The following is a 19,773-nucleotide window of genomic DNA, read 5'->3' as shown; positions in this document are numbered from 1 at the left end:
CTTTATACATATACTAAAACTTTACAAATATACTACAATATAGATTATACACTGTAAAGGGGTGAATTTTATATCTCAATTTTTTGTGACTATATCTCAATTTGAAAAATGCATCATGAGAGAAAACAATAATCCACAATTTGTAGGAGCATCAGAAGTACAAGTTCTAGATTAATGAGTATTTCCAAACTCATGTTCATGTTTTGAAAAAGAACACAAAACATCAGCCATGGAGGGTAAACAAATCTAAATGTAGCCTTGTTTATTATTTTATCATAAACAAAACTCTAATTGGGAACTAACTTTAAATTATTATTATTATTATTAATTATTGTATCCTACCATATTTTTAATACCTACTCCATACTAAGCATCTACCATACCCGTTAATCCATTTATCTATTATGACCCCCAAAATAGGAATGATTTTCCTTATCTTTAAAAGAGAGACATGAAGAAGAGAGGTGAAGGATTTTCCCTGGAACACAAGACTTTCTGATCCTGAGGCCACGCTGTGAACTACACGACATGATAATTCATCCCAAATGGGTGAGATTATTTTTAATAATATATGAAATCAAGAAATAAATGAAGAAAAATTACAGTATAATATAAATTACGTGAGAAATACTAAAGGGGACAGCATCACTCTTTCCAAGGTAGCTCCCACCTGCACAGCCCTAGATGCCAGCACACTACACATCGGCTCCTCTGATCTACATAACCACCACCTCACACAGGAGAAAAGCGGCCCTCGTCGCCACCGGACTTTGCGGCCCATGCTTTGCACACACAGGATTAGCAAAAACTAAGAGTTAATCTCATATTTAAAGTAAGGTATCTTCTTGGAACCACTTTTTAGCATCTACTTTATACTTGAAAATTTTCTAAACTTCATTTTTTCCTAACTAGTCTATAATCTAACCTCCCTGAATTCAGACGGCCTTCACCCCAAATAGCATGAAATCGTAAAACCTCCCACAGCTGAACTCCATACCCAGGACTGAGGCACACGATCACACACAGCCCTAAGCCAGGTGCTGCGAGTCCCTCTGCATCTATGTGAGTCACAGTCTCTGGCTGTGTGCAGGCAAACCACAGGGCCCTGCATGCAGCAGCCCTGACTACCCTACCTTAAAATATGGGAACAGTCACTGTGATTCGTACAACAGAAGAGGTGAAAGAGTAGAGACCGTGCCTAAGTAAACTTGAAAAGGGGAGAAGACATAAAATTTGCTTATACCAGGTACAGACAATGCCTCATTGAAGCCTCACAACATTTTAATCCAGAGTATCATTATCCCCATTTTACAAAAGGAAAAACTGAGGTCCAGCTGAGTTAAACATTTTATCTGAGACCAAGTAACTAGGAAATGGTAGAACCGGGATTTGAACCTAGGCTTGAATCCAGGTGTGTATGGTTTCAAACGCCATGCACTTTCCTCTGCACCACACTGCTGGAGCCCAGAGAGAATGTTTGAAATGCTTACCAAAAATGACATCCTGTCTTTTGATGACATCCTTCTCCTGCCTACTACAGAATGAGGGGTCCACCACCAGACTCCAAGATTCTGCTTCAAACCCCTGGGCATCACTGCTGAGGTCACTCCACAGAGACGAATCCACGACATCTAATGTGCGTTGAAGAAAGAAAAGAAAAGCCAGAAGTGGGTGAACACACATAACACAAACAGACCTTCACAAGTGCCCATGTTTATGGATTCATCACCCTAAAGAAGCCTGCTATGAACATAGAAACAACTAAGCCAAAATACTGTGATATGCAATTGAAACATCTGAAACCAAACTAGTGAAATGGTTCAAATCAAGATCGCGCTCATGAAAGCAAAGCAGAATCAGGTATTAAAAGAGTGATTGTGCATATGCCAAAAAAAAAAAAAAATTGAAGATTCTTTTGTTTGGTTTTTTTTTTGACTTGTTCTATTTTAGTTTTATTTTTGGAAACCTGCAGAGTCCATGATGTGCTTACAGAATCTTAAACCCACTGATTTCTTTTGCCCCGGGTTGCTTTGCGCTGTTTACTCAAAACTGAATCGTGTACTTGTCCACTTTATTTGCTCTTTACTTGGCTTGCTGTCCTTAATATAAACATGAAGCAGGGTATAAGGCCTCCAGTCACATGTGAGTACAGATTTTTCTGATAGAATTTGACAACACACATACACCCCTTTCAGGAAAACTAAATTGTTTGTCCAAATGGCACCCCTTAGAGAGATTCTAGCTCAGAGAAGTCAAGATGTGATGACAATGGATTTAAAATAAGCAGATTCCTGGGGAAGAGTCCACCCCTTTCTTGCATCACTACTCTCCCGTCATTTGGTCTTCCTTTGCCTATTAATACTGCTAGGATACAACAAGCAATTCCCCAGATTGTCCTATCCAAAAACATGTTTTTTAAAAATGCTTTTATTCCCCTAGAAGTAGGAGGCAACATACGGGGATAAATATCTGAGAGATCCAGGCAAGTCCAGTCTTAAGTAACTGAAATATATATTTTTAATGTATGATCCTATACCAATTCATCAATAGCTGTAAAACGTTTTTAAAGAAGAACAAGCACATATTTCTTTCTCTTCATGACGTTTATGACATATTCTTTGGGGAATATGTCCCTTTAAAAAAATGCATCATGTTTCCTTGGTCACTATCTGGGAGTCTCCTCTGTGGCTCAATTTTCATTCTTTTTAATCAGAAGAACCTGTAGCTAAGCGACACCATGAAACAGAATTCTTTTAAAAAGAATAAAAGAAAACGTTTCCATCTTACATCCTTCAGAAAACCTTCCTTTCGGCAAATGCTCACAGAAACCCAAGTAAATGCAAAGGCATCTTCTCCTCACCTTCCATTAAGAAGGAGTCCGTGGAGGGAGAAGAGCCCATGGGCTGGAACAGTTCATCAGACTGCGACCTGCTTCTCCAGGTGCTCCCGTCACTTTCGGACTCCAAGGATGCCCCTGACCTCCTGAAGCTGGAAGGACAGGGAGGAAAGTCAGCCCCGGCAGCAGCTCTGAGACGTCAAGGTGTAAGACCACGCTGAGCCTTACCTTTCCAAGTTGGTGCCTGGAACGCTTCTGGACAATGGATGGACTTGCCCTGCTGTTTCCTTCCTCCCGGTTGGCAACCCAATAGGCATGGAGGAGGAAGGGTGCAAGGAGAGCCCAGGCGGTGGGACGTCTCTAAATGAAGAATCTGGAAATCAGAATGGATGCTTCATGAGGTTTCCATAGCGGGCAGTAATCCCAACGAGTATAGATGGTCTCTTAAAAGCCAGAAAGCTGAACACTCCAATGGCCACTTCTAATGTGTCACAAGCCCAGACTTGAAACTAGTCTCCCTGCCACATCCCAACACCTGCTTCAAATGTCCCTTCCAGTTCACACCCTTCTGGTACCCAGGCTGCAGGCCTGCTTCAGCATATCCACTTGGAGACTGTGGGTGGCTGGAATTACACAAACAGACCAGAAAATGGAATGGGGAAACACTGGGACTGCTTGCCCATAAACCACTGCGTATACTCCCTACAGCCAGCTTTAAATAGATACAAGGTGTTATTAGCACTATCATTAGAACGTACACTGTGTGTATAAACAAGCATACACACACACAGAGCATGTAGACAGATTGGAACAATGCTGGGGAGTCTGTTCTTTTTTTTTTTTTTTTTTTTTTTTTGGCTGTGTTGGGTCTTCGTTTTCTGTGAGAGGGCTTTCTCTAGTTGCGGCGAGCGGGGGCCACTCTTCATCGCGGTGCACGGGCCTCTCACTATCGTGGCCTCTCTTGTTGCGGAGCACAGGCTCCAGATGCGCAGGCTCAGTAGTTGCGGCTCACGGGCCCAGTTGCTCCGCGGCATGTGGGATCTTCCCAGACCAGGGCTCGAACCCGTGTCCCCTGCATTGGCAGGCAGATTCTCAACCACTGAGCCACCAGGGAATCCCCCAGGTCTGCTCTTTATGGTATAAGAATGTCAGGCAGATGAAACCTTCAAGCCAAGCTGAGCTGTTCTCTCTCACATATGGGAAATGAAATGATGCTTCAGTACCTTTCTGGTCAGTTTGAAATGTTATGGGCATCCATGCATTTACATTTGATGTGTATTAAAAAGTGACTCTCCGAAAATATTTCAATCCTATAATATTATGGGCTTGGCACACACCTTTCTTAAGGGAAAAAATACTTATGTGGAACCCTAAGATATTACAAAGGATTCTACACATGTATGAGTTAATGTTATTCCTAAGAGAAGGAACAGATGGTATTCTCTCAATTCTAAGATGCTTTTAAATTATTTTCATGCTTAACCTTACGAAATTGAGGAGTACATTCCAACTGAGGTCAAAAGGACTTCTGCTGAAGAAGCAGGGGAGTAAACAATGTCACACTTGTTACTGCCTGCACTAGTTTACCCTTGTGCAACATCACACACAGTCACACATCGCCATTAATTTGCATATTTCATTGATCCCCCGATTCAAGTGGTTTTTAAAACACTGGTCACACTATGGCAGCATTGAAGTGAAAAGTGACCACAAACTTAAAATGCCTGCCACAAGGCAAGCTATGTCATATTTGAGGCAAAAGAAATTGCAAAATTGCTCACATCAAATCAAAGGATTTTCTCTCAGGAGGACAATGGTGTGACTGACCTTTGCGAGCAATGTAAAGGCTGTCATGGACTGCCAATTATCTAAGAGAAACTGTTTAAATTTCAACAACATATTAATTCAAGAAAAAGATAACCACTGAGCTTAAGCATATGCAAACAAAACTCAGGTATGCCCTGAAATTTCAACTGCCATCCTAACGCAGCTGATGAGATCACAGCCTCAGGCACGGCTACTAAAAAGAATCAGGTTGATCTGATAATGAGCAACAGAGACTGATAAGAATCTATAGATTCTCAACTTGAAGACTTTTTCCTAACTTTGTGACTCTTAAGAACCATATGGTATGTATTGGTCAAGATAAATATGTGCCACTGTTAGGAAAACATAAAATTATGTACATTTAATGTAGTGTTTCTCTTTTCCCCCAAAAGGCTGTTATCAATAGTGCGTATTACACTAGTTCACATCTTAAAATTGAGGCAACATCATAATACCTCCTCCATTCAGCCTTCCCTAATATAAAGATCATATAGTACATGTAGTGCAAAGGCTAGTAGTCTGCCAGAGTTTATGACATTCTTGACTTCTTTGTATAACTAAAAATTATGCCAATTACACCCAGCATATGCTATGAAAGAAGGAATAACTGGGCAAATGAGAGAACAAAAGGATGGGGTATTTTACATTGGAAAAAATGTGTGTATGTATGAAACTGAAAAAAGTTCTTGCCGTTTTCCACATCACTTACTTCCAAGGATGGTCTGCGGTTTGTTCTTATTATATTTCACTTGGAATTTCTGTAAAGAACATTAGAAACACAAAAAGTAAGATCAAAGCACCACTGGACTACAAGAACAGGTTTCTTATCTATACCATTTTCTTTGTTGTCTTATTTCAAACAGAGGAATTCAAAGCAAAAGACATAAAACACAACAAAGAGAAAAATGTTATGACAATGAGATGAGCAAGTTATAAGGAAGGTGTGCCTCATGAGCACGTCTCAGCAGGATCCCAGCTTTAGTAAAAGCCCGATGGAACCGAAAATCTCCAGCTCCTGTGTGCAAACCCAGGCTCAAAAAGGAGTTCTTATCAGCGCTGCCTTTCTCCTATTTGTTCTTTCTGTTCCTGGCTATTCCTCCCGCCTACAGGACACAATGACCTTGAGCACTGAAATGTCATCCTCAACTCTGTGACCTGACACAATGTGTGTTTCAAGTAACACAGAGTTGGGGACTCCACGCTTCCCTCTGAAGGATCATCATCCTCACTCATGTGCATTTCTGGCATGGCTTTAGAGTGGGAGACACAGGAATGCAATGATAAATACCTCCATCTACTCAAGCCCACCCGCAAACACAGAGAACATTCCTCTAGCCCAGTGGGCCTTCCACTGTGGTCCCAGTATCAGCAGCGTCACCTGGGAACATGTCTGAAATGCAAATTCTCAGAATCCACCCAGACCTACTGGATCAGGAATTCTGGGAGTGGGGCCCAGATATCTGTGTTTTAACAGGCCCTCCAGGCAATTCTGATGTGTGCTGATGTTTGAGAATTACTGCTCTAGACTTCATTCACATACGCTCAGGGTTTGCACTGGTAAACCAAGCAGGTCCTGATGGAAAGCCTAACCCACCCACATCATGTAGCGCAAAGGGAGCGTTCCCTCTACTTCTACAAGTGCATAGTTAACTGAATAGGTATACACTTTGAGCAAGTGTTATTTTATCACTACAACGGCCACTTTAAAAATAAATCTAGACAGTAATAACTAGTAAATCTAAAAACCTAAACAGATAACGTGAAGCAACAAGCTGCATACAAGCATGTAATATTCACACACGACTGAGAGATTACCTTGGTACACGGAGAGGCGGCATCTTTACAGCCCTTATGTACATTTGCATTACAGTCTGGAACAAAAGGAAAAGATAGAAAAGTATCCATCTTATTTAAGTTAATCTGCAAAGTGAAATGTAGATGACTACATCACGCTTTCAAGGATCATTATAAAAATAACACATAAACATTAAAAATATTTAGAAAACTTAAAAAGGAAAGAAAAAATATTTAAATCATGTGTAGCCCCACCACTGGAGCAGAACACACTGTTAATATTTTCATTTCCTTGGAGAGATTTTTCCCCTTCTGCACAGGGTCTTATCGATTATGAAACCTGAAATCATGCATGACATACACTTCTGTGTCTGCCTGAGAACTCATGTACTACTATATGCCCTATATTAGTAAGGGACTTCTGACATATGGCAACTGCCTGCTCGCACCCCAGGGAAAACGCCTATGAAGGCGGAAAGAAAGAAAAACGCACAACAATGCTAGAAAAAATGTACTGTCAGGCTCCGAGAGAATCCCTACTAACTAGAGGAAACCAAATTAAAAGAGAAAAGTTAGCAGCTTGCCTACATTTTACTTCACGAAACAATGTGGCCGCATCTCACTGAAAGAAGTAAGGGAATACTTTGCCTGCCCCCTCGTGTCCGCAGGCTCAGAGAGCTCCCTGCATGGGGACTACTTCCTGCCAGGCTGCTGTCTTCTTGCCCCCTCTGCCCTCCCACCTTCACATCACCTACCACCACACCCTCATCCTGCCCACCCCCACCCCGAGACGCTGTGTGCAGATGCAGAAGCCGGAGGCTTATCAGAAACTTTAGGAGAAGAATCCTTCCACAAGGGTGGCAGGGCTCACTGAGGCCCGTCACACAGTGACCGCAGCCCCCTGAGAATCGAGCAAGATGCTGAGCCCACAACCTTCCTCCCACTGTAGGTCTTCGGCGGCACCTAGCCAACACCTCAATGGCCAATGAGTAAAAGCCAGGCTGGTCCACGTACTGGTCCTGCAGGCAAACATCAAAATGGCATGGCTCTCTCCTCACCCCAGAACAAGAGAATGAAAGGATAAGGAAAAAAGTAGAAGCTAGGAGGTACCACAGAACAAAGTTATACTGAAAACTCACAGGAAGAGGGAGCCACTGAATATTATGAAATCCAGAAGTGGAGAAGAAAATTTTGGATATTTGAAATGTGTCCTCCCTAAGAGACACAAAACAGACATAAAATAGGACCAAAAGGCCATGAAGGGAGTATAGGATGTGACCATAGGCCAACAGGATGACAGGGAAACGGAGCTTTGTGAGACGAGAAAGTCCTACAAGGAAGAAAAAAGAGCAAGAGTGGAATTTAAACCAAATTGAGAAGATTCGAGGTGACAAAGTATCAAAGCAGTGCTATGAAATTAAACTTGAAAGAGTCCCTCCAGAATGTGGACAAAAAGAAGTGTATAATTATCAAACAAGATGTCACACAAATATGACAGATAACAGATCACACTTCTCCAAGGAAGAAATCAGAAAAATGAGGTCAGAAGTAACAACTGACAGCTACAACTGACAAAAACTTTTAGAAAGCTTAAAAAGAACCAAAGGGCTTCCCTGGTGGTGCAGTGGTTGAGAATCTGCCTGCCAATGCAGGGGACACGGGTTCGAGCCATGGTCTGCGAAGATCCCACATGCCACGGAGCAACTGGGCTCGTGAGCCACAACTGCTGAGCCTGCGCGTCTGGAGCCTGTGCTCCGCAACAAGAGAGGCCGCGACAGTGAGAGGCCCGTGCACCGCAATGAAGAGTGGCCCCCACTTGCTGCAACTAGAGAAAGCCCTTGCACAGAAATGAAGACCCAACACAGCCAAAAATAAATAAATAAATAAATTTTTTTTAAAAAAAGGCAAACCAAAAGGTCTTACTGTTTTCTAGGAAAAAATCATTAAATTATACCTATTCTATAGACACAGTCTGACAATATCCCTATGATCAAAAACTTAAAAGTCCTCAAGCATCTAGGCAGAAAAAGCAGGTTACCAGCAAGGGAATGAGGACAGGCAGGCCCCAAAATTTTCTACTGTACTATAATATTAAATGCCCAGATATAAGGGACCAGTGTTGGCAGAGTCTTGAGGGGAAAAGGTTTGACTGAAGAATTTATTTAGCCAGATAAAATTGGTTTTATTGTGTGAAAGAAGCAAAGATATACCCTTAGATACACAAGATTTCAGAAAACAGATTACTCCAATAACCTTCTTGGAAAAAAAATTACCTGAAATCCTATTGCCTATTAAAAGCAGAATCAAAATTAAGAGTTCAGAATGGATCAGCTTTATTGAAGGAAAAAAAAAAAGAGCAAAGGTGAGCACTGAAACCAAAGAATCACATCTAAAAAATTATTGTTAAGTAGAGACACAGAACTGAATACAAATATCAAATTATTGTTGAAATAGAAAATTATTCCTGAAAGATTAAACATACATTATAAAAGTAATAATAATGAATTCAGTATACTCACAGAGGCTAGGGGGAAAAAAGAGTAACTATAAGGGAAATAAGAGTATTCAATTATAAGCCTTACACAGCCTTAAAGCTATTATTAGTGAAGTATTAAAAGAGCATAACTTGCTAAATCCCTGAAGAAGATATAAAAGACAACAACACATGGTCTAAATAGCTGAACCAGACATCAAGGAAAACAGCAAAGAACTATAAAAGCTAGTTGACAGTTGTAAAATTAAATGTAAATAAGGAAAAAACCCTTATTATAAAACAAGGTCTCTCAGTTACATTACAGATTACCTATAGCTAAATTAAAGACACATACCTCAAATTAAAAACACAGAAATAGGTAAGAGAAATACAAACAAAAGGAAAGCAAGAAGAATATTAATTTTAAACAAAGTAAAATTCTTATAAACGGCATTTAACTGCATTAGGGTAGTTTTAAGTTTATGAAAGTTAAATATGCAGTGAAGCTGTGATTTGTAAACTTCTGTGCATCAAATAATGTAACATCAAAATATAGGTAGTGAAATCTATTTATAAACAAGGAGAATTTTATAGAAATACAATATTTGTGGAAAACTAGCAACTCAGGCTTTAATAAAGAAGAATACAGACACCAAGATTTTGAATATTTATATTATTTGTTTTATATCATATTGTGTTTTTAAGATTAGAAATATTGATATTCACAATTAAAAAATACGCCATGAAGTAGGATTATTTACCAATAACGTCAGTCTGAACATTGTATTCTCCTACCCAACGTAAAAAACTTAATAACCAAACTTTAAATCCCCAATACTCCCCTCCCCCCAAAACTGTAAATCTTAAAACTTCTAAAAGACTATGGTTAAAGAGGAAATTAAACATATACTCAAACTGATTCTAGAATTTAATCTAAGGCAATGATCAAAGATGTGGGCAGTGATATGTGGAAAAGAATGCTCCTTGCAACATTATTTACGTTGTGAAAAAATTGGAAAAAACTTAAATGCACAATAAGTAAGGAACAATTAAGCACATTTGATATCATCATCAAATGAGACATTAGCATACAAAGCTGACTTTTTTAGTGATTAGGAGGGATTCCATAAAAATATGAATAGCAATTTTCTCTAGGTGGTAAAAGTCTGGATAATTTTGTTTCTCCTTAAACCTTGTATCTTCTATGAATTCTGCTGCCTTTTTTAAAAAAATTAATGACCATTTTAAAAGCTAAATAAAATCTATGTACTTCCAGCAATTTCCATCTTCCACTAAAACTTTCATGACAACCCACTTGACCAAGTCAGTATGAACCAACACATTCTGTACTGCAAGAATTTGCCTTTCAGTGATCCCTAAGCTTTCAGCAGTCATTAACTACATATGAGTGTCTAAGGGCCCAGCTTTGCCACAGCTGCTGGAGGGGATACAAAAGAACCATTATGTGACTATAGACCTCCAAGAACATAAAGTCTATGCTAGTAGTTAAAATCAGAAGAGGCTGTACATATCCCAGTATTAAACTGGATGGGATAAATAGATCCTAAGTGTGATGTGCAAGAACTCAGGCCACAGTGGTCAAGGAAGACCTCCCAAGAAGAGGCAAGAAATCTGGATGAAGTAGAGGAGCAGGGAAAACTGAGAGATAGGAGATTATCGTAAGTGAAGGAACAGAGGCAGGAAAACATACACAGTGGGAGAAAAGACAGCAGGCCTGGCAAGGCCTCTGGTTGTAAACCAAGGCTGAACAGGGAAGTAACCGTAGGACTAGACAGCAGGATGCAGGTAGAACCGAATGCACATCTGAAAAGCCTGGGCTTAGTCCAGTAAACAAAAAAGAGAGAAGTCCTCAAGCACACGTGTGCGGATGGAAGCAGTGTTTCATTAAGGTTAAGGTGGTGAAAGTATCCAGAATAAATTGTAAGTGAAAATACCTAGAGAGATGGGAAACTAGAACAGTTTGCTGTCAGCAGTCCAGAGGTGGTGATGAGAATCCACCAGAGCAGGAACAGTGAGAAAGGAAATGAAAGAGGGACCACATGGACTGGGGTGCCAGGAGGAAGAGGAACTAAGAGTCAACATGCCCAACGTTCGAGCTGGTACCATCCACACAGCAAGAACAGCCTTCTGCGTGTGGACTGTAAGGTCGGTTTTAGACACGTTGGTCTGGGAGACAAGAAGATCTTTGGGTAATGATGCCCACAGACAGGGTGTGACCGGGACAGTCTTGGTTTATACTGTAGCTCCGCCATAATGCTCAAATCTGGCCACAAGTTACATGGGGGCTCAGCCTCTCTAGGCAACTAGAAATATGGAATTAGAAAGTGAGCAATAAAGATGTTAATCTGGGAAGAACAGGTTTAAGTACAGTATTTTAGAACAAAAGACTGGATGATTATACTTAGAAACAATACCGAAAAAAGAACAAATGCCCAAGAACTGAGTTTGGAGGGTACTCAAAGTTAGGAGAAAGGAGACAATACAGGTGGTAAACAGAAGAGTAGTGTGCCATGGAAAAGAGGACATCTACCTACACAAAGGGACAATAAACATGGAAACAGGAGAGAGATCAGTGAGTCTGAGGACAGCAACGAGGAAAGATGCTCAGGTCAGGAGCAGGACTTCTGTTAAGCAGTGGGGACAGAGGCCAAAATCAGATGGTTAAGGAAGAAGTGGCAGGAACAGACGTCAGAGCAGTGAGTGGAGGTTGCCCAACTTGAGGAGTCTGTCTTAAAATGAGGGGAGAGAAAGGTCACGGATGTGGCTGGGGGGTACAGCTGAAGAGATCCAGCCCTATGAACAAGAAAAGAGCCACAACCTATGAAACATATGCCATCAAACCCATAAACTGACTGCTGACATGGGGGCAAGCCATTAACAACCCAAGAACAGGGACTTCCCTGGTGGTCCAGTGGCTGGGACTCCACGCTCCCAGGGCAGGGGTCCCAGGTTCCATCCCTGGTCGGGGAGCTGGATCCCACACGCCACAACTGAGAGTTCGCATGCCACAACTGGAGATCCCACATGCCGCAAGTAAAGACCCCACATTCCCCAACTAAAAAGATCCCGCATGCCGCAACTAAAACATCCTGCGTGCCGCGGCTGAGACCCAGCACAGCCAAATAAATAAATAAAATGAATGTTTAAAAAAAAATCCACAAACAATACTTTTGGCAAACTTCTAAAAATTTAGCAAATTAAATCACAGCCGAACTGCTTGATGCTATTTGTTTTTTAATTAGTAGACTTTATTTTTTAGAGTAGTTTTATTATTATTATTTTTTTTTTTTTTTGCTCGATGCTATCTCAGGTCACATAAAAGAAAGAAATCAAGTCTCCAAGGAAAGCAAAGTTCAAGCATGCAGTGAAACTGGCATCATTAAAGACAGTGTGAATGGATACATTTAAATTTTTAATTTAATCATTTTCTAGGAATTTAATGAAGAACTTTACATATAACCTTCCTCTGCTCTTCACCTCCCTTTGTACTCCCATCCCACCCCCCAAATGTTCCCCTAATTCTGGCCACCAACAAACACCATGAAATGGATTTCACCTGCCTGGGCCTGAATTCTTTTGCACTGAATTATTCTTTCACTCCACAAATATTGACTAAGCCCCTGCTATGCAAAAGCACTGTTCTAGGCACTGTGGATATAGCAGAGAACAAAATCAACAGACAAAAATCCATCCCTCGTAGAGTTTATATTCTGGTGAAGGAGATAGATAATAAAATTGATAAACAGAACAGAGAGTAAGTTAGATGACGTTGAATGCTATAGTGGGATAAAAAGGAGGAAAAGGGGGGAAATGAGCCAAGCAGAGGGTGGTCAAGAAAGGCCTGGCTGGGGGGTGTTATCTGAAGCAGACCTGAAGGAGGTGAGGGGCAAACCACACAGCTGAGGGGAGAGCACTGCAGGCAGAGCGGACCGCAGGAAAGGCCCCATGGCAGGAGCATGCCTGACGCCCGGAGTGTTGGAAGAACAGCAAAGATGCCAGAGGGACTGAGGCAGAGGAGTGGGAGGAGCGGGTGACAGGAGAGATCATGGGGACCTTGCAGCCACTGTCAGGGCTCCGGCCATCCTCAGGATGACAGGAAGCCATTGGAGGATCTGGAACACAAGGACAAATGCCTTGACAAACTCGCTCGGACTGAGATTTTGAGAACTATGCTTTTTGCAGTAAAAAAGCACAGGGAGACCAGTTGCAAAGCTACTGAAATGATGGCTTTAGACCAGGGTGATAACAGTGGCAGGGGTGAGAAGAGGCTGACTTGTATTTATATTTTGAAGACAGAGCCAAGAGGAATGCTGAAGTGTGTGGGACTGAGAGAAAGAGAGGTATATAGAAATACTCCAAGATTTTTGGCACGAGCATTTGGCTGGAATGATGGAACTGCCATTAAACTGAGAGGGTCAGCTTGTAGGTGGGCACAGAAGGGGGAGGACGGAGCTCCATTTGGGACTTGTAACGTTTGAGATGCTGTTTAGACATCCAAGTGGAGACATCAGAAGGCAGTGAGGTATAACCGTCTGGGTTCTAGGAGAGACTATCGCTTGTGGACACAAAGTACTGACTCAACCATCAAGGGTCATTGCTTGCTGATGAAACCACACATAGACATGAAAACAAAAGTCTACATGAACACACTTAGCACTGGCACTATTCTCAGGGAGCTTACTGTTTGGGGAGGCAAAGCACGCACGAAGACAGCACACATGGGGCCCGAGAACTTACTGGAACACTGGAACGACTCTTTCCCCAGGAGCGTTTTATCACAAACCGAACACTGCAGAGCCCCAGAGAATGTTCCAGGGACAAACTGATGTCGACTCAGTTTCTCTTTGTCTTTGGCATCCTTGCCTTTTGTCTTTAGATGTGGCAGCAGCAGCAAAGTGGAGAGAAAAGAGAAATGGTCAGAGCCAATCGGCTTACAGAAGTCATACAAAGTCTCTACGTGTTCTATCAGGACAGAAGGGCCACACGTCAAGAAGTATGATAATGTCAAAATGTAACAGCACCCAGGATGAAGTGGTCTCAGTATTTTCAATGACTTGGACAATACCCCATAAGAAATATGGAGGTTTTTAAATATGTGTGTACAAAACCTAAGGTAAATGATTTTAAAGGGAAAGTGGAAACTATACTAATTGTTCAGAAACTGAGCATCTACGCTTTATAGACGATAGGCATAAAACCTTAATTACCTTAGATTTATTCCGAGGGCTGGTCATCCTGTTCATGAGGAAGCTGAAAGTTCGGCTCACTTTGTATTTTTCAGACTCTGATTTGGCAGGTATGATGTATTTATCCCATTCTTCTTCCTGAATTCTACAAAAAAGAATCTGTTATCACAGCTTATAAAACTTACCAGAGGGAGCAAAAGAGAGCAGTCATACATATGTGTGTGTATGTATGTGTGTATGCATACAAACACACAGATGTATTTTGTAGATATTATTTTTACACATATATATCTTTCAGGCTTTAATGGTTATTCTAAAGATAAGGATAGAAACTATTAAAAATATATCTTATAGATGAATAGGTGGATAAGTGTATGATAAAGCAACTATCTCACAATGTTAACACTTACAGAATCTAAGTGGTGGAAATAGGTATGCTAATATATAATTCTTTCAGCTTTTCTGCACACTTTAAAATTTTCATATTAAAATATTAGAGAAATAAAGGAAATCTTACACTTATAATTTTACTCTGAAAACATTCATCTCCCTGTTTACTACGCTAATAGAATTTTCTTAGCACATAGAAGCCAAATAACCAATGACATCAAACTGGATTTTATTTATTTTTGGAACAGAGATAGTACTCAGCAGACACACATTTCCTTTGTCAATACAGCCTGAGAAACAGACTGTCTGCCTCATGGTTCCATCTCTCCCACTCAATCAGGCTATTTGCAATCTGAGACTCTATAAGTTGTAAAGGAGAGAACATTGTGGAAATTCCCCCAAAATAAGAGGCAAGTTAGAGGTAATTGTACCCCACCTGTGAACACACTGAACATCACTGATTTTCCTCTAATCCACAGAATTATTCTTTAGGGAAAAAAAAAGTCCCAGCTATGAACAGGAAATTTCCCTGGAACTTTTATATTTCCCCTAGAACTTTCTCTGATGGTCTTGTATTCTAATATTATTACAAAGAGAGAAAGAAAGAGTGAATATATTAAAGACCAACAAAAGTATCATGTCAAACCAGATAACACTTCTGTAGACATTTCCAAAATGAACATTTCATAACCCATGTCTCTCCTATCCCTCAAACTTCTCACTTGTCAGCATTAGTGGCTAATACATTCATCTCTGGGAAATACCTTCAAAAGCAATCATACTATTGATATGCACCAAAATACATATGATTACATTTTACAAAAATGACTTAAAAGACAACTTCTAGGACTTCAGGTTTTCTCATCTGATCAAAGACTAAGTTATTTCTAAGGCCCTTTCTCACACTTAAATATAATAAGTACCCAACTGGTACATATTAAACAAAACTAAGTTATTTGACCTCTATATTAGATAATTGAGAGTTCAAACCTCAATGAATGCATTTAGCATAAATAGTAAATTACTTCAGAGCTACTTCTTGGTCACGCAGGTATAGTCAGGACAGTGGGTGTCCTGCCACTCGAACCCTGCACAGTTCATGAAATTGGGTTTGCTACTGAGAGCAAACAGTTGAAAAAGTGAGAAAGGAAAGATGGAAAACAGAAGTGAAAGTGCCCTACACTACTCAGAATAACACAAGGAACTTAGACCCTCTTATTTCCTTTCTACTTCCACAGCCACCTCCTTAGATAAATCACTGGTTAATATATCTGTAAATTTCCATACCTCTTGGGTCTTAAGCATCCTAATTTGCAAAACTCGTGGAATAATATTCAACAGGCTCACTTTTGGAATGGGGACAAAAGCACACTTGACAGCTGAGAAAGAATCCTCTCTGGAACACTTTTTGGGACCCCACCAAGGCCACCCAATGTCTAAGAGAAGAAAAATATGGGAAGGAAACCTAAATCTTAGAATTGAAGAATGATAAGGTCAATGTGATTTTTGAGGTGAAGAAGTCCTCTTCCCTACTTCCCAGCAGGAACACAACTACACTCTCTCAAATGAAAGAAAATGAGTTCCTGTTTACCAGACTCTACTCCCAACTCCCTATGCTACAGAAGACTGTATCAAGAACAGTGTTACAGCTTTGATTTAAAACCTACAGATGCACTGCAATTTATTTAAAAAAAAAAAGACATAAAATCATACCACTTAATCTTTAATTCCAAAGGTTGATAAGAACCGAGATGACAAAGTAAACAAAACAAAACAAACAAACAAAAAAACTGAAATACTAAATATTAAAAACTGTGAATCATCTAACCTGGTAGACACGTGACTATCATAGACATGACCCACTTTCAGATTATGACGATGGGAAACACAGTGTAACTTCTGGGCAGATGTAGAAGGTTGGTTGATTCCATGTTTCAAATCTAATTTAACTATGTGGCATTCACTTACGTAAAAATTAGGTACTTTAGAGAAGAACTCAGAAGGGAAAAAGCCTCAACTGATTTCACAACAGAATGTAAACAGCTTTTCAATTTATAAGAATCTGGAAAAATTTAAACTCTTTCAACATCCCAGAACAAGAATGCCTAACTCTATTATCAATTTGATGACCAATGGAATTACCCACAATAAAGTTTTACAAGCCCCAGTCTTCAGAGATTCTTGGCATTACCTTTCCAATAGGTAAACAGATATTTTAAGTATCTTAGTAATATGGATATAGCCTCAATATCTTAATCCTTAACCTATTACATCTATAACCTATTTTTTACAAGAACTGGGCATCTAAGTATTTAAAAAGCTCCAACTATCCAAACTGAAAATTGACACAGGTGAAACTTCAACTTTGAACAGCCAGATGTTCATTTTTTTAAAAAAATAAAAGGTAACAGATGTATCAGATTTAAGATAGATGGTGGCAATAAAATAACTGAGTTGTACCATATAATCCTAAGAAGATGGGATAGATGAAGTGCCTGCTCCTATAGGAATGAGCCTGCAAGGTCTGGAGTGAGCCCCCCTTTCAGCTGGCTGCACTCTTTTCCAGAAACGAAGTGATCAACATAAATAAGGGAATTCCAAAGAAGGCAAACCCCCAAGTAAATGTCTATAGCATGACCAAAGCAAAGCAGTAGGTCTAGCCAGGGACCTTACTGGTGTATCCAACAAGGTGTCAGGAACATAGTAGGGGAGATGGAATATCTACTCTACTAGATACACCAGGGGATATCACTAAGAAAGTCAGATGCTTTCGGGATGCAGACCAAAGACAGACCCAAGAACAGGAAAAAAAAAACAAGAATGAGGGATATGAGAGAAATATTCATCCCATCCAATACATCCCTATACATCTCATCCAAGTTAACACATTTTATAGGCTAATATTTAACCAGTTCTGACATTGGCTCTTCCAGTCTTAAATCCCTCTGCTAATAGAAAATATTTTTGATTTTAAAAAAATCCTGGGCTTCCCTGGTGGCGCAGTGGTTAAGAATCTGCCTGCCAATGCAGAGGACACGGGTTCGAGCCCTGGTCTGGGAAGATCCCACATGCCGCGGAGCAACTAAGCCCGTGAGCCACAACTACTGAGCCTGCGCATGTAGAGCCTGTGCTCCACAACAAGAGAGGCCACGACAATGAGAAGCCCGCGCACCGCGATGAAGAGTAGCCCCCGCTCGCCGCAACTAGAGAAAGCCTGCGCACAGAAACGAAGACCCAACACAGCCAAAAATAAATAAATAAATAAATTTATTTAAAAAAAAAAAATCCTTACAATCAGTCTATTACTTCTCCAATTGTTAAAAAGATGGCAAGGATAAGACTTCTAACCAGAACGATGACCAGGATGATGAACAAATTCCAGAATTAGTCAACAAATCGCTTAAATGAAGTAATAAACGTAAGCAGCTTAAAACAGTGCCAGGCACATAAAAACACCCAACAACGGTCAGTTACTGCTGCTCCCGCTGTCACCATCATCATTGTCCTGATGTCCTTTCATCAGCAGCTTATTCTTAAAGGGCATTCTTAGTCTTCCTCTGTTTTATCGTTTCAGAGTTTCTATTCTGGGCTCCAAAAAATAGAAATGAGCAAAAGGAGATTTTTTTTTCCTTCTTCTTCATACTTTCAGTCCAAGATTTAAAGCAAAATAATCCCTCTTGATCTATAGTAAAAGGTTTCAGAGTTTGAGCATTAATAGCACCGAAATCAAAACCATTTTCCTCCTTTTCCTCTCAAAGCCAAGCATTTATGCCATTTCTGACATAACCCCAGGGCTATTTCACAGTGTGATTCACGAGCAGTTAGTTTCTCAAGACCAACAGAGCGCAGCAATCCAGCCTGCTCGCTAGTCAGCTGCCCAAGCTTTACTCTAAGGACAGTTTTACCTTCTAGGGAAAAGAGCAGCTTAGGCCTACAGCTTTCAAATCTTCATATTAACCAGAAAACTAATAATGCTCAAAGTACTTTCTGCATCACTTATTCTTTGTTTCACACTTAACACTTCTAAGCGATACTCTACAAGGACAGACAGCAGAGATGTTTAGGCACTTTCTAAAACTGACCCCAGGGGTCTGTTACCACAATAACAGACCTGTCATAGTGGACAGACCTAGTGAGAACCTGATGCCTTTCTAAAGCAGGTGGTCTCACACTGCTTCCCATGGTGCTGTACACTGGAAGTGTTTAGCTTTGAAAATAACCCCAGGCTACTCTGTCCCCAGTCCTGAGGCCTGTTCATCTGGGGACTGAAAGGAACAGCTGGCAAACCTACACCCATACAGATCACAAAGGGTACAAAGGATTCAGGCAGGCTCATTAGGCAGAAACCTCTCACAAACTACTGAACAGGTATCAAAAATGATGTGCAAACATTTCCAAAGATGGATCAAGCAGTCCCTCAGGAAATCTGGAAGGGTTAAAATACCTTTTTTCTCTTGGTGGCTCCGGTAAGCTGTAAGCTCTTTGCTCTACAAGACACAGAACAATAAAATGAAAACGAAGGCAGACAAACTAGCAGTCGTGTGTTAGTCTGAAGTGCACACACTCAACCGTATGTTATCATTACACATACCACCAGTTAGAAAATAATGAAAAAAGTCATTTTATATAACTAGGGCATTGCTCTGGATATTTTTATCACTTTCCCTAATTTGGAGAGAATGGGGAGGAGGCCAACACAGGGAAACATTCAATGATTTTGTGAACTAAGTTAGCATCAGCAAGGGGCAGCAAACATTTTCAGAAATGCAGAAAATCAGTTCTATGTTTCTGGATATTTCTCACCAGAGCTTCATCCCTTATTCGTAACACTAATTCCCCAACGTACAGAATCAATAAATATCTTAGCGGCTTTTTAGCAAAGCTTAAAAGAAAAGTCTTGAAGGCCAGCATAAGGAAGAGTCCATTTTAATGTAGCTGTAATGCCTTTACAGAGCAGGCAGTTCGGAGATGTGCTTTGTGGCCCCTGAGAGAGGGAGAGCCCCTCCTCCATTGGACTGGGGTGGCGGGGTAGAAGGGACAGGCTCATGCAAGCAGCGTAGCGCCATCTTGTTTCCCAAACCGGAGTACTTACTACAGGGATGGAGCAGAGACACTGATTTAGACAGTGAGAGAGACTGAAGGAGGGAACGGCCACTGTGGAGCGCACCATCTACAGAGCAGGGACAAATCCTTTACCGTTACAATCCGGAAGAGTGAAGAGGCAAAACTAGGTTGCAAAGGGAGAT

The 19,773-nt window shown here is 40.6% G+C and overlaps 1 protein-coding gene across 5 annotated transcripts in view; it reads right to left on the bottom strand.

The window, feature by feature from the left end:
- ARHGEF28 (Rho guanine nucleotide exchange factor 28) overlaps positions 1-19,773 on the bottom strand; it is a 309,300-nt gene that overhangs the window by 79,219 nt on the left and 210,308 nt on the right. For 4 of the 5 annotated variants that reach the window (XM_036846524.1, XM_036846525.1, XM_036846526.1 and 1 more), the window contains 8 exons: positions 18,972-19,014; positions 14,159-14,282; positions 13,689-13,821; positions 6,479-6,534; positions 5,373-5,421; positions 3,065-3,209; positions 2,861-2,988; positions 1,491-1,631 (listed from right to left, as the gene is read on the bottom strand). In XM_036846524.1, coding sequence (XP_036702419.1) covers positions 1,491-1,631; positions 2,861-2,988; positions 3,065-3,209; positions 5,373-5,421; positions 6,479-6,534; positions 13,689-13,821; positions 14,159-14,282; positions 18,972-19,014 — 819 coding nt within the window. Of the gene's footprint in view, positions 1-1,490; positions 1,632-2,860; positions 2,989-3,064; positions 3,210-5,372; positions 5,422-6,478; positions 6,535-13,688; positions 13,822-14,158; positions 14,283-18,971; positions 19,015-19,619; positions 19,698-19,773 lie in introns of all 5 variants that reach the window. The other variant, XM_036846523.1, reaches the window with a different exon arrangement.

This window comes from Balaenoptera musculus, chromosome 3, assembly GCF_009873245.2.
Source record: "Balaenoptera musculus isolate JJ_BM4_2016_0621 chromosome 3, mBalMus1.pri.v3, whole genome shotgun sequence".
Classification (NCBI taxonomy): Eukaryota; Metazoa; Chordata; class Mammalia; order Artiodactyla; family Balaenopteridae; genus Balaenoptera; species Balaenoptera musculus.
Note: the sequence above shows the minus strand (reverse complement) of the source record. Positions and strands in the feature narration are given on the sequence as shown.